General features: G+C 39.8%; 1 protein-coding gene across 2 annotated transcripts in view; it reads left to right on the top strand.

The window, feature by feature from the left end:
* The first annotated feature begins 689 nt into the window (after positions 1-689).
* Positions 690-15,626, top strand: part of pof1b (POF1B actin binding protein) — a 37,462-nt gene continuing 22,525 nt past the window's right edge. For both annotated transcript variants that reach the window (XM_085421309.1, XM_085421308.1), the window contains exons 1-2: positions 690-1,282; positions 5,905-5,985. In XM_085421309.1, the coding sequence (XP_085277435.1) occupies positions 902-1,282; positions 5,905-5,985 (462 nt within the window). In that variant the 5' untranslated portion in view covers positions 690-901. The remainder of the gene's footprint in view (positions 1,283-5,904; positions 5,986-15,626) is intronic.

The raw sequence follows: 15,626 nt of genomic DNA, 5'->3' as shown, positions 1-15,626 counted from the left end.
ATTTAAAAAGAAAGTAAAGTTACACTTTTCAAATATGTGATTATGTTAATAAAAACACAGCTAATGAGTAAAAAATTGTTACAAAACTAATAATACTGCAAACACTTCTACACTCTGCCTTTGGTCAAATATAATTTTACAGCCGTGCTGAACATTTTTTGCAACCAATTTCACATAAACAAAAACTAAGCAACATCTTATTGTCATGAGTTTATATATACTCACTGATTTACTAAAACCTGTGCTTACATTTGAACTTACATTATGTGTAATTGTTTTAGTTGTTCAGTGTTTGTCTGTAACATAAGTGAGTGTTTGTCTCCGCCTAGCGGCTGACTTGCATCATTTTTAATGTCTAACTTCACTGGCTACCTGCATTTTCTTCAGGTACAGCCTATATAAAGTCCAACCTGACATACAACACATTAATGAAGGGAGAACACCTCTTCAGCATTTAGCACAGGTGTACAGGTAAAGTGTTTGGCGGTGTTGGAGGAGCATGCAGCACACATTCCCCGCACAGCCAAGATCAGGGCGTGGTGGTAACTCGTTTATTACAGGTTACAAACTATGTGGCCATTGAGACGAAGCGCAGTCAGTTTGAACTTTGTAGGTCGTGAGCAGCGTTTTCGCCCTGCGCCCTCCCACTTTGTGGCGCGCACACCAGGATTTGCATACAGAGGAGTAGAGCGCCCGCCTCCCTCAAGAGTTTGGTTTTCCTTTCCAAGCAGTACGTTTCTGACCAGACTTTGCTCGGCAGAGGTGGAAGTTAAACTCGGGTGGATCGACTCCTCCGCCCAGCCAGCGCTGACAGACCTGCTCTGTTTTATCCCGCTGTGCGTTTTCCCCACTTCAGCTGTCGCTCCGTCGGTTTTGTGACGTTCTGGGCCGATCCATCAAGATGTCTCAGATGAACAAGAAAACGATCACGACGACGACCAGCTTCAGGAATCTACAGGCCTCTCCGGAGCCGATGGTTACAAGGCTTGTCTCCCCCAGCCCTGTGTTCTCCGGGAGCTCCGTGTCGTCGGTGACACCGATGTCTCAGGTGTCTCAGGTGTCCGCGGTGCCGTACGCGGTAAACGGCGCAAGCTATGGGACGTTGCGGTACCTGGTCCCTGTGCAGCAGCAGCAGCAGCAGTCCTTCGTCCTGATGCAGCAGCCTATGATGCAGCAGCCTGTGATGCAGCAGGTGGTGTCCCCGATGTACCTGCAGAATATGCAACAGCTGAGCATCAGCAACCAAAACGACTACATGTACCAGGATCTCAGCATGACAGAGGTGAGGTCATGCGCGCATTCAACCAGTATTCCCCCCACAACTCTTATTATTTAGTCAGTTCAAAAGTCTAAGAAATACTGGGAGTCAAACCAAAAAAGGAATATGGTTTACTGACAGCAACTAAGAATGAAGATTTCTTAAGATATGTTATTTGCAATACCCACAATAATCACCCACATTAAACTCTTCTTTGTTGGTGTGATGCAAAACACCACAGAGAGTTTCCAAAACATGAGATCCTTGCAGAAGCTTCATTAGAAATCAGATATCTTCAGGCAGCACTTTCAGGGATTTCTTTTTAATATAAAAATTACTTTTTTCCACCACTGCTTTTATATTACTTGTGTTTGTTTTCCATGTGTGTTTGAAATTAATCATCTGACATTTTAATGACCACTAAATAACTCATTATTGGTTAACACAACAAAACACACCTTTCAACTTTTCATGTATTTTGAAATGTATTTTCTTTGGACGCCTGGAATGTAAATGTGTCTCTAAAGCACATTCGGTTATCTTCTGTTATTTACATTAGATATAAATAAACTAGACATTTTTCATACTGTTATACTGTTATATGTTTGCATTTCCCCCAAAATAATTTATTTAACACAGTACAGTGGGCTACGTACTGACTGATTTCACTCACTAAAACTAAGCGTTTTACCCATTAGAGATAAAAACACAAGCATAAAATGCTAAATATGAGTATCAGTACAGATTTGGTGGTTTTGATGCAATCTACTAGATCTTGTGTTGGTATAAATCAGTTTCTGCTCACACATGGCTGTTAAGCATCTTTAGATGGGTGATTGGTTTAAGTTGCAGTCAGCTATCAGAGCAGGGAGGCTGCTGTGTGCAGATAGTATGGGTCAGCCATCAGGAAAGCATTAGCCATGTAAGCATGTTCCTAATATGGCATCAGCTTCTCATTTCTCTCACTGTGCTGTAAATTTTCTCAAGGCTGAGGTGATGTTTGTGCAGTTGAAGACACTTTTTCTGATTTGCTGGCATGAAGGAGGAATTTATATTTTTACTATGTAAATATAAAATTGAGCCTTTCCCATTTAATACGGACGATCGTGGCTCAAAGAGTTGGCAGTTTGTCTTGTAACCGGAAGGTTGCGGGTTCGAGCCCCGGCTCGGACAGTCTCGGTCACCTATCACCTACTGGTGATGGCCAGAGGGGTCGATGGGGCGATATGGCAGCCTCTGTCAGTCTGCCCCAGGGCAGCTGTGGCTACAACTGTAGCTTGCCTCCACCAGTGTGAGAGTGAATGAATAGTGGAATTGTAAAGCGCCTCGAGGGCCCTGAAAAGCGCTATATAAATGCAATCCATTATACTGCGTATTAGTGATGGGAATTCTGGCTCTTTCGGCTTGGCTCACTAAAAAGAGCCGGCTCTAAGGGCCGTTTCGTTCGCGACCGACACATCACTACTGCATATGCTATTTTTTTTAAGTGGGGTTTAGCAGAGTGAAAATATGTCATGTGTATCGCTTCATTAGATTAAAAACAATATGCAGAGTAAAGTAAATATCCAGAATAAAGCCAGAAATCATTTAGTTGAAAATTCTTTAACATTATTTTATGTCTTTAAAGAAATGCATGAGTACATAAATACTTACTTGTATTACAGCAAGAACTTCTGTTAATTATATACAAACACAGAGAGCACAACCAACCGCTCACATTGAAGCTACACATGGAGGTCGTCGTACCGTGTCTGCAAAACATCTTCTAGAAGGGGGCTAGTAGACTTGTTGAATAACTGTTAGTAGTTGAGGTGGGGGTCTTTTCTTTAGATTTAGATACTCTGATTACAGTATTTAGTTTCCTTAACTGATTACCCAGTAAATTATTGCTGTGCTGAAAAGGCAGATAATGTATGACCCAGATGTTCAGGCTTCAGGCTCCTATTAATGCTCAGGTAAAGGCACTTTTTTCTGCTCTTAGCTCTTTATGAGGTCAGTTAGAAAGGAAAATAGTCATCTCAGGCACATGACTCTGGCTGTGAGAACAGCAGCACCATCCACTTGTAGTTAAAATCATCAGTTTGTAAGGTGAAGCCAATTAGAAGAAGCCACGGGCTAACTGATGAATAACTTTAATGGTGAAGTATACAAAGCTACTATAGTAGAGGTAAGAATAAAGTGCTTTAAATGTCTTGCATTATCTCCCCACATTTATTCAAGGATTAAGGAACTTTTGCCAGCTCGGCCCATTGCCAGTAAAACAAACAGCCTAGAGCTCGGTCGCTGGCAAAATACGATATGGCATCATTAGCAGTACGTCCTCATGATCACTACCAAGTGTGCTCTAGGTCTCTTGAGTTTTGCCACCTGAGTACACTCAGCCTGAGCTCCGATTTCTCTGAATCTTAATCTTCCTTGATCATTTGTTGATTTACGAGACACCGGTGTGGTCCTCCAATTCCCAAAGTCTTGCCAGCGAACATTTCCCTGCTCCAGTAATTGCTTCCTGAATATGTTGGCCTCTGTGCCTGCAATGGTTTACACAAGGTTTCTGCTGCAGGCTGAAAACATTTGAATTATATCAGCTTTCTACATTTTTATCTGCCTCTTTAATGATGATTTTATTTCATATATCTAGCGTCAAGTGCAGCAGAATTGAAAAACTTCCTCTGCGTCTTTTTTTACTTTGGCTACTTACAATTTCAGGCTCATTCTGCTGCTTAAGCCACTGCATTGAAAGCTAAGTGCTCACACCGTGTGTGATAAAGAAGTGCTGCCACACCCCGTCTGACTGCTGAGGCGGCACGCCCTGACTTTTGAAGACTCATTTATTGTTCCACCTGATGGGATCTACATCTGCTCAAGTAGACTCTGGTGATCGAGTGTTTAACTTCGTCTTTCGTTTTTTTAATTATTGAAGGAGCTGAAGCTGATTTGTTGTGCCAGTAACTTACAGGACTTTCACTTTAGAAAAAGCTGCCATGCTCTATAGTTAGCTCTTAATGACTGGAGGCTGTGCATGTAGTATAGTAATGTAGTAGTACTACATGCTGTATTTGACCGTTTATCATTTTTATGTTACTCTTGGCACTCGTTTGCATTGTTTATAGTTCAAGTAATCATCAAAGGTGTTTGTTAACCCTTTATTGACCAAGATTCATAAAGGCCTCAAATACCTATTTTTTATCTTGGCTATAAAATTGTAAAAAGATTAAAATCTCATCATTCAGGAAAGTAAGGGAATAGAAGCAGACATAGTAAATCTAGGCAGAGGGGATTCGTTCTGTCTGTGTTCAGACAACAATACCTTCTGAATGTCTTGCGCTGTCATTATACACTGATTATTCCCATACAGCCTTCTTTCTTAAACTGTTTAATTTTATCTCTGTTGGAAACGGTAATGAAGTTGCAGTCATTTAAAGAGGACTTGTAAAATGGGCTTGCTAGCAGGCCCATGGTAGATAAAGGGTTAAACATCATTTTTGAAACAGTTCGTTGTCCAGACGTCTCACTTTAATAGGACTGACTGATTAGGAATGGGAATTCGAGTAACTTACAAGAGCATCCTGGAGAATTGCACACAACATATCACAATTCAATGCCTCAGTGGGCAAGAAAGGAAAAAATAAGAGCCACAAAGTAGGGATTCTCATGGGTAAAGCATGTTTCATTTAAAATACAACATCTGGCGCTGGTGTATTGGTGTACCGATTTGTTTTCTGATTTTTAAAGCATTGCAAAACTTTTAATTGGCGTGTGCATCCGTGTATACTTTTATTATCAATAGATTCATGGGGAAAAATAGCTGAGCATTTCAGATTTCTACTGTGTCTTAGCTGCAAACCTCATGACCCATGGACCGCTTTTTGTCTAATTCACAGCTTGTTTGCCTCATTGGAATGTATTTTGATTTTTACTGGCTCGGATTCAATTTTTGGTTTTGTTAATGCCTTCAGAGTGAAAAAAAAAACAAGTGTCAACAATTCTCACAATGTCAGGAAGCCCTTTTTTAAAATTTCTAAAGCATACAAGGCTAAAGCAGCTGTATTCAAATTTCTGGCATGTTGTTGCTGGGTAGACGCCCTCAAATGGGAAATAATAAGCTTTCTAATTTTTCCAAGTTGCACTTAACTTCCCAATGAGCTCCATTTATTTTGCACTGTTATTTATTAGTGCTCTGAACTGGATATCCTGAAGGTCATGATACAAAATCACAAATTCAGATTTATTTAAACACACTGTATGTTGGACATAGAGTTTGTATACCATGTAATTATTTATTTGAAGAGTACAAGGAAGAACCTGGGAAACGAATAAGTAAAATGGGGTTGAGTGTTGTAGGACAGTGAGGCCATGTTTGGGTCTAGCAGAGCAAGATTCATGTTACTAACGGGCCTCAGCTTCTGACTGCTCTGATGGCTCAGTTTCAGATTCAGTTTTTTCTACTAGTGGATTCATATTGCATCACAGAGTGGTGCAGCTTGTTTCAAACAGGGCTTCTCAAAGCCCAGTATAAGATAAATGATGATTATTTTGATGGGGTTCAATGGGTTTTATGGGTGTCCCAAGGACTGAGGTCTCTTGTAGTTCTCTTTATGTCTGACAGTCTCTTCTTTCTTCTCTCCCTCTTTTGCCAACTGTTTCAGAGCACCAGCAGGAAGTCTTCATCTGTGTTCAGCCATTCAACCAGTCCTATCAAGAGCCCTGCGACAAGTGTTGAGGAGGAGGTAAGGACCTCACATTCACCCAGTCACAAAAGCCTCCTTACTGGGTACAAAATGCTCTATAAAGCAGAAGTCTCTGTACTGCCTAAGCATTAGCTCATCACCAGGGATGGGTTTTTCACGATTCCGATTCCATTTTCGATTCTGTTTAACGATTCGATTCTTTATCGATTCTTTTTTTAAAAAGGAGAACACTAAGGTCGATTAGCTTAGAACTTTGTTTTATATCTTCTCTTTGAACAAGATAGAAATTTAGAGGTAACATGGCCTTACAAACCCAGCAGTGAGATCTTAAGAGATCCACAGCCTACGGCTCTTCAATGGGTGTCACAGGGTCCCCAGGAAAAAAATTGTAAATGTAAAATAATAAAATAAATATTCTTCTGTAGCAATAACAAAGTATAACATAAATTATTCTGTAGCAATTACACAAGAATATCCAGTAATGTCCCTGCCTACAATTAAACACATTCACTTACCGAAAATCGAGGGCATCTGCTGTGGCAACCTTTGACCACAAACTTAGACACTGCTCGGTGACATTCGTCTATCCTGGCCTGAAAGGAGACGCTACCGGTAGACTGCAGCGAGAACTGCCAGCATCTGAGCCAGCCAGACTCTGTCTGTCTCTCTCATCATAGTCACCTAAATGCACAGTAATGGCAGGTTTTGTAATAAGGCAGATCGCGCTAACATAATATGCACTGTTAGTTGATTATTTACCTGCCGCATTAATGGGAGAGGACGTGCGAACGTTACCGCTGCTGCTGGGTTGGATTTCACGAGTCTGGAGCGAATTAAAAACATGACATTCATTTAAGGTCATCGTGTGTTTTGTGAGCAAATTCTTTTGCATATTCGTAGTGTTTCCTCCCTTAAATGAAATATCTACTTTGCAAGTATTGCAAGTTGCCCTGTTGTCATCCGTTCTCGTAAAGTATAACCAAACTTTTGAGCCTTTGAGCCGCTTAGCGACATGTTTCCTGCCAGGTAAATGACGCTCCGCAACGTGGTGACGTCATTCGGGGCGACTGGAATCAATAAGGGAATCGTTTGCAAAAATGGCAAACAATTCCAAGGAATTGGAACAGTGGGAACCGGTTCTCAACAAGAACCAGTTTTCGATACCCATCCCTACTCATCACTGATTTTAAAGCTACAAGAGCACAAGCTTCAAATCTATTTAAAGTATATTTAGTTTGTTTCATGGTGTTAAGATGAACGAAAAGTGCAAATAATGATAAGAATAATATTTGAAAAAAGTCAGCAGCAATAGGAATACAGGTCGAAACTCCACCAACAGACATTTCATGTCAGTGATGAACACATCATTAGGCAAATGAGACTGTAGCTTGTTATAACAAGTCAGAGGTGGGTCCATTGTCTGACAGTGTCATTTCAAGATTAAAAAGAAAAACTTAGAGAGAAGAGGTTTTGCACCACACCACAGTCTAGTTCAACAGGTTCATGCTGCAAGCATTCAAGAGCAAGGAAACCCCCAAACTGTGTTTGACATGTAAACGCAAAGGATGGACTGCATTACAGTTATATACAAATTAAATCAACAGTAATTCAACATAAATGTGAAGTTGTGAGGCAGAGAGTGACTGGACAGTTAAAACGTTTAAATCTATCTTTTGTTTCTGCCGCATTTCAGCGAATATTTAAACATGTACATTAGTTGTGTGGTTAGAAACATGCTGCACATTGATGTCTAATCACCGAAAGACTGTTTGCTTGTACCTGAGCATCAGCACTGATGCAACAAAAAAATAATCAAAATTTAAACCCAAAAGACAAGACTTCAACTTGTTATGAATCAAATTATGAATTTGATAATCTGAACACAGAAAAATCTGATCATAGTCCAATATTTTTGATACAACAATTGTTGGTTTCTGTCTGTAGTTACAGACACTTTGAAGTCAAAGCTGTTTCTTCAACATGAAAATTGAAAAAGACGGAAAAATGCAGAAGGGGTGTGGAGTTCGTCTGTCAGTTAGGCAGGGACACACCCATCAGTCTCAACATGGGAACACTAGTTCATCAAAGTACAGTAGCATAGCAAGTGTTTTCTGTTTTTTATCTGGTTTTGTTTTAAAATGAATTCAGCCAGGGGCAACTCATTGCACATGCATGCTTTCTGTGCAGGCAGCAACGCCCTGCTTTACAGTCACACTGTTATCACAGCACTTTGTTCGTAATCACAGGACCAGAAACGGTCACAACATTGACAAACCATGCTGGGTGGGTGTGAAAATTGAGGTGTGTCTGGCCACTTCCCAGAGGCCTTTGCTGTAGGTGGATGCATTCTTTTGATTTGAACCTGCAGTGTCATGTATATGGCTGTTGTTACAGGAGGGAGGATCTTTGATTTATCGAGCTGGTGTGGCATTTTTTCTTGGCACAGCCGAAGAAAATCCTGTGTATCTAAACACACTGTTAAGTCTGTTAAGTCCACTAACAAATTAATCAGCCAGTCCACAGTTATGTAATACTTTATCACTGACATATTTCCACTTTTATGACCTTTGACTTGTTTATTGTGAAGGTAAAGCTGCTTTTGACCACTTGATAAAAAAGAAATGGCTTGTGTAAATGAAACCCTAGTTAACTATTCCAATGCTGTAAAACTTTGCAATTCAACAAATATTGTACCAGCCTGATTATAGGTAGCTACATTGCCTTATAAGCTTACAGCATTGTCATTTGCATGTTTTGATAGTCTGATGAAAATATCACAAGCCACTTTTTATCAGCATCGGTGAAGCCCGTCTGGTCAAACTCATTCACTTCCTGTGTTCTTTCTTTGCTTTTATGACTTTTTCATCTTTTTCTATGTCTTCTTTGGTATTTTTGTCTTTTTCTTCATTTCTTTTCACTTAATCTTAGAATAAAATGGTTTGATATGAAAAGGTAAAACTTCGTAATCACAGTCTTTGCTCGTACATCAACCATCTGCAGAGTGTCCTGGAGTTACCCCTGCCTCTAATCTGCTTTCGCTCCAACTTGCTCGCAGCGTTCTTTCCCGTCAGCTCGTCAGTGACAACTTATTACTAATCAGCTTTTCTTGACCTGCTTGAAGAATTCTTTCTTGATGATTTCATTTTTAGTGAGGATAAAGTGACATGAAGCAAATTGTGGTTGACCTGACTTTTTTTTTTCTCAGAAAAAGAAATGTCTGTCAGTCTGCTCCTGACTTTAATGATGGTTTTCATTTTTAACATTTTTTGAAGTCATTTGAAGCCACTTTGAGCACAAACGCCACTCTTACTGTGTGACACATTCTTGGAAATTTGACTAAAACATTTCTCAACACACAGCGTGTTTGTAATGAACACGGACCCACCGGTGAGGCCGGAAAGATTGGAGGGCTAAAATTGTCCATCTCCGTGGGAGGGGAACAAGTTCAGAAAACAAAACCCAAAACATGATGGATTCTTGTAGTGTGCAGAGACGGCTGGAGTGCTGTTGAATGTCACGGAGGCCTTTTGACCTTTGTTATCTGAGGACTGAAAGACATTCCCTGAGCACTTGAGAGCGGTGGGGATTGGTTATTAGATGCAAATGCAGATGCTAATTGGCAGACTGGTCATTTACCTCTCACCTTTTTCCATATTCATCATCAGCCATAGCGCAATGAGGCTGCACAGTGTGGATAAGAGGTAGAATCTGAAGCGTAAAGGGAAATTCACCCATGAGCTGCAACCTCCAGGCCTGAAAAGTGAAGCCAATGCATACCTGCTAGAAACTGCAGTTCTGCAGGCTGACTCCAAAGGCACATCAATCTTGTTAAAATGCCCATCTATACAATAGAAATATGCACACTTAAAGCACGATACAAAGAGCTGTAAAGGGCTTTTACTTTAGGGTAAGGTAACATATATACATTTAAATACTATGATCTGACTGTTAGATGCACAGGCGGTTACCTCACATCTGTTAGATTCTAACAGATGTGAGGTAACTGCCTCACATCTGTGTAGGTTCTACATCATCCAGGTAATCGTTGAGCGCTTGAAATGAAGAGAACTGGACTTGTGTGTTTCACCTCTCATCCAAAAGGCTTCTTCAGTTCTAAATGAACTGATAGAGAGTCCCAGCTACTCTTTTTGGAGGCTGTTCACATTTTTGTTTTGGTTTGAATGAAGTCATGTTTCATAGGCTGTACAGTGTGTGACAGCAGCAGATAAAATGTTTCCAAAAGCAACACGACGCGACTGATTAACAAAGAGTATCAGTTAACCCTGAATGGAAGGTGTGGCATAACTGAATCTTCTCAAGATCAAACTCTGTTTTGTAGATCTGACTTGTATCAGGCGCCTACAGAGAAGAAAATGAATATAGCGCTTCCTTTGCACTGACCAGGTAACCATTACCGCTGTGACCTACATCATGTTTGTCACCAGCCAAGTCTCGGCTTAAATTCTAGCGATAAACACGGGAAGATCAAAGGAGAAAAAAGTTGCCGGACCAGTTTTGAAAATGTTACCCACAGTGAAAAAAAACATTTAACCTATTCTCTCTCACACACACACACACACACACACACAACATAAACAGACTTCCACAGGCACGCAAGGGACGCTTCTCTAAAATGCATCACTACCTAAAATGCTGCTGTCACAGAGCCAATCAGCGTGCAGTGACCGCTCCACTGCTTTGCATGCAAATGAAAGTTTACAGTTGCAGGTCTGTACAGGCTGAAGTTAAAATTATATATATTTGCATATTTATGACCTGGGAGCGGGTTTGACTGTGACATCTGGTGCAATGAAACGCAAATTTCACATGGTAGCAGATTCATGTGTTACATGAAGGCCCCAGCTTTTGCAAGGTATAGTAAAAAGCATGTCTGCACATGTGTTTCTTGCTTTATGTGAAGCGAAATCTTGTTGCTTGAGGATAGGATTCATTTTTATTAAACAGAAGGGCTTTTGTCTGTGTGGCAGTAGTTTTGGCCTGTTCATTCACCCTGCCAGGTTCATGTTTTCCCACTTTTGTGCGAAAGCACTTGGATTACCTGCACGGAGCAAGTTTTAGAGCATAACACGGTTCTCTGACGAACGAGAACAGGGGTGCAGCTAAAGAATGTTTTCATAATTACTCTGATTTTTTCTTCATGAATTAATGCTTATGACAGAAGATGTTGCAATCAGTTTTTTAACAAAATAAAGAAAAAATGAAGAAGAAAAACAGTTGTCCAAAATAAACAGATATGAGCTTAGAATAACAGGGGAGGGATCTTAAGGTTTGGAGACTCCATCTCAAAGGTCATCTTAGGGCAGATTAGCTCCAAGGAACTCCTGTTCTGACTTGGATGAATGTTGGGAAGGAATGTCGTAATTGTTTTAACTTTGAACCTCAAATTTAACATATTTGTCAAACTGTCTCAACCTTTATGTGTCAGTAGAAGGACGAGGAGGGTTTTTACATGTGTCCCACAGGACCAGACCGTTAATAAGGAACGGTACTGTGGAGTCCTCAGGGACAACATTTGGCTGTGGATTTGCCTTCCTGTGAATTTTTCATGTGCTTGCTTGGAGTGATTTAAAAATAGCAGCAGGGCTAGAACGGGTGCAGAGGTGCACAGAGACGACCCCGAAGAGGAGATCTGTCTGATTTAATGACTTATGATTCAGCAAGCACATAGTAAATTCTCACATAGTAAAGGTCAACGCATTAATGTGTGGCTTTATAGTTTCTCTTAGGAAGATATCTGATGTGGAAGCAACATTCAGCATTTTTTCTGTCTTTTACAATGGATGGAAACTTCTACATCTCTGATGCCGTGTAAAGAATCAGATTTCAAGGATTCCCTGAAGTATTTCGTGCTCTGACAAAAATTCTCTGCCAAATGAAAAATCTACAGGTTCATGGGTAATTAAGCAGGATGGTTGTTGACAGACATGTTTGGTGTGGAGGATGCAGTCTTTGCGACTATCTTCTGTGAATGTGATTAGCTGTGTTTGAGCTGAAGGTTTCTGAAGGTTTATGCGCCGATGCTTCCTTAGAGGGTTTTTCTCACAGCTGTGTGGTATGTGAGGTTTTCAAGCCTAATTATAGGATGGTGAAGAAGGGAGTCACATTGAGGTGAAGCAAGAATGATGATATCATGTTTTAAATGTTTAAATTTAAGGAATCTCTTAGGAATTATCACTGTCCACTTTTTTATCTTGTTAAAAAGATCAACAGCTGATCAAACAGGTGATCCACACAGATCCAGCCTGTCTGACGTGAGTTTCCTGTCATATTTTCTGCAGTGTCAACTCCTTTCAAACATCAGCAAGTTTCAAAGAGCTGAAATGCATCATGTTTTTTATCATGAGTATACCATCTGCTCCTCAGTCTTCTCTGCTGATAAACACCCACAGACACAGAGTTATAACCTTATGCTGCAATCACTTTGGCTTCAGTGAGGTTTTCAGTTGAGTTGACTTCATAGTCAAGTTCAAGTTTTCAAATTTTTTCGTTGTCAGTGTCATGTTTTATTTTTTCTTTGAAGCTAATGGATTATACATTTTGTTTTGGTTTGGGGTTGTGAAAGTTGAACTGCCATTAAATTAGCAGATTAAAAGTCATTTATCAATTGTAGTTCAAAGAGCCGGCACAGCTATGTTGATCTCGTTCATGCTTGTTGTCTTTTTTTCTCACAATTTATTGAAGGCACATAAATGAGAGAAATACAGACTGGTGATCTGTTCAGAGTGAGCCCCAGCTTTTGCCCTCTTCATATCCAAAAGCCCAGAGATGTTTTTGTAATTATAGTCATTATTTGATGTACACGTTGTGTAAATAATACTTTCTGGTGTAGCTGGATTCTTGTAGGATATCACTATCACATGTGAATCCGTCTTGCCTTCAAGACAAACTGTGGTTTGGCTGGCCTTTTTTGTTTTCAGTGACTGAATCCATCTTCACGAGCATGCACTATATGTCAGTGCTGTTGCTGAGCTACAAAACTGTGGTTCATCCAAGCATCTAATCATTAAGGTAACACAGTCTGTACCTGTTAAAGGTCAAACTTAATAGTCATAATCACAGAAGCCCCTGCACTATAATTGGAAACCCAACACATGCAGTGTTGCCAGCTAACAAATATCCCACCTGTTCAATGCATCCTGTTGAGTTCCTGTTTTAGTTTTACTCGGTGGCTTCCAGTGTAGGAGTTATTTATTTCCTACTGAGGGAATCTGAAAACTGTGGACAAAACTGTGAACTAAAGGTCTGGCTTAAAACAGCATTAAACTCTATTGTAATAATATCCCATTTTAATGTTTATTTTTAATAAGATTAAAATGTCTCTTGTCTCACTTTTGTGAATGAAGGATTTTACACGTCTGATGTCTTTAAAAATTTAATTTAATGTTTGTTCAGGCTTGCCAAGATGTCGACAGATCAGCAGGTGTCTCTGCCGTTCACATGATGGCCGATTGCTCAGCAGAAACTTATATATGAGTCTCAATAGGAAGTTCAGTTTAGGCTGTTTCAGTCTGCCAACAGTAGATGGCTATGTGCAAGCAGCTTTGCAACCCACCTTCACCTCAGTTCCACATTTTAATGCGGCTTCTGACTTCCTGGCTCAATAATTCATAATAATTTAAAATAATTAAAATTATTTTTTAATTAAATAATCATGCATGATAAGGATTTTTTCTTCAGTATGCACACACAAAGGCACTCACAGAGACTCACACAAAGAGGCTTGTGTGGTAACGTGACTCTTCTCTCTCCAGTAACAATCTCTAGTGTTTCTCAGTCACTCAGGCTTCTGAGAGCCTGTGTGGCTCATGCACTGACCTGCACACACACACACACACACGGACGCACACACACATTGACCAGAAGGCCTGCCATGGTGAAGAAGTGAGGTGATGATGTATTGAGTTACTGCTCTTTGTGGAAGCTCCATTCATAGCCCGTGACAGTCAGCTACTGAAGGCTGAAAAAGTTTTGTTTGCATTCAAAACAGGAAGCTGCTGCCTTTTCAACTTTTTTTTAACCACGTTTACTTAAAATACCTGATTTCTTATCACAGGTAAAAACAATCTTATCTCCAGTTAAGAAGAAGAAAATCAACCTGGAGCACCTCAACCATTTGAGATGGTAAACATGAAACGCAATTACCCTCATACTGCTGAAAGGCTGTAACTAATGATTATTTGCATTAACCTGTAGTGACATACTGACTGGTATTATTTTTGAGTAGCTAACACATTTTTAGGCTTTAAAATAGCACAAAAAAAGTGAACATTGTAACAAACACTGAGCATTGAGCTCAGGGGTCAAGTTTAATTTCAGGCTCTTTGAGCAAAAAACTGGATTTTTGCTCAAAGAGCCTTAAACTTATTGACCTGATATATAAATGTATGCAATTTGAAGATTTTGTTGCAGTTTTATATCTTTTTGATATCCGTTTGTTTTTTTTTGTTTTTTTAATCTAAGACGTGTGGGAAGTGGCTTTAAAAGACTGTTGAATTAGTGTGTGGATCCACCGTGACATTCATACCAGTTGTCTGTCGTGCATTGTGAGAGATTTTATTCATTGGAACTACCCACATTGCTACCAAGCTGTATGTGCATGTTTACAGATAAAAGAGATCACAGATCAACTCATTTAAGTCACTTTAAATGGGACTGGTGAGTGTAGCTGTGGAATATAGTTTATTAAAAAAAGGAGGATATTTACACTTTTGACACTAACCTGTGAAAACTAATAATATTATATAGATTACACGCCATTACCAGCATGTCTGCTGATAGCAAGCGGCTTGTTTTAGAGTCGTGTTTGTGTCCAGAGTGATCTGCCCGTCAGTCATTTCTACACTCCTTTTCTCTGCAGACACTCCCACCTCCACGCTGTTATAGTTTTTGTGTAGCCGCCTCATTCCTTTTGTTTCCCATTTTTCTCTTACTGTTTAAGAATTAGAAACAGGAGAAAGTAGTGCCAGTCTTTGGCACTGCTGTGACCTTTGAGCTCTGTGTGGGATCATTAACCAACCTCGAGGTTTCACAGTGTCTAGATAGGATTTACAGCCTGTCGAATACCAGAGTTGTGCGTCATCTGAGTCGCTTGTTTTTTCTTCCTCCGTGAGAGCTGGACCTGTTTTAATAAACAAAATCGCTCTTTGTGTGATTTATTATATAAAAACGTGCATTTTACTTACTGTTTATCATGCTTTTGTGCTGCTTTCATTGTCTGTTGTGCCTCACATCTCATAATACAATACAATTTTATTTATATAGCACATTTAAAAACCAGATGTAGGCCAAAGTGCTTCACAGAAACCAAATAAATACAAGTAAATAAAATAATAAAATAAAATAGGTACAAATAAAATATACTAACAGGTGGGAGACTTAACTTAGTACGTAACACAGATCATGCGCATGAAACTTACTGTGGGTTTTTTCAGGATTAGAGGGATGTTTATATTTTCACTTTGCAAAAATTAAAGATAACATTGAGATAAGCCTTTCTTTCTGTTGAGGGATTAAAGTTTTGAAACTTCAGCAGTTTTTTTGGTTTAGTCAGGCTTGTCTCACACAGGTAAGCGATTGTCTTGCATTTCTGGCTTCCCAGAGCTTGTGAGAAGTTACCTGAGCTTGTTGCTGTCTTTCAGGCATTTAAACAGTTTCACTAC

Source organism: Rhamphochromis longiceps, linkage group LG10, assembly GCF_057381845.1.
Source record: "Rhamphochromis longiceps isolate RC_006_pf linkage group LG10, R_longiceps_female_GT1.1, whole genome shotgun sequence".
NCBI lineage: Eukaryota > Metazoa > Chordata > Actinopteri > Cichliformes > Cichlidae > Rhamphochromis > Rhamphochromis longiceps.
This window is presented reverse-complemented; position numbering and strand designations above follow the sequence as displayed.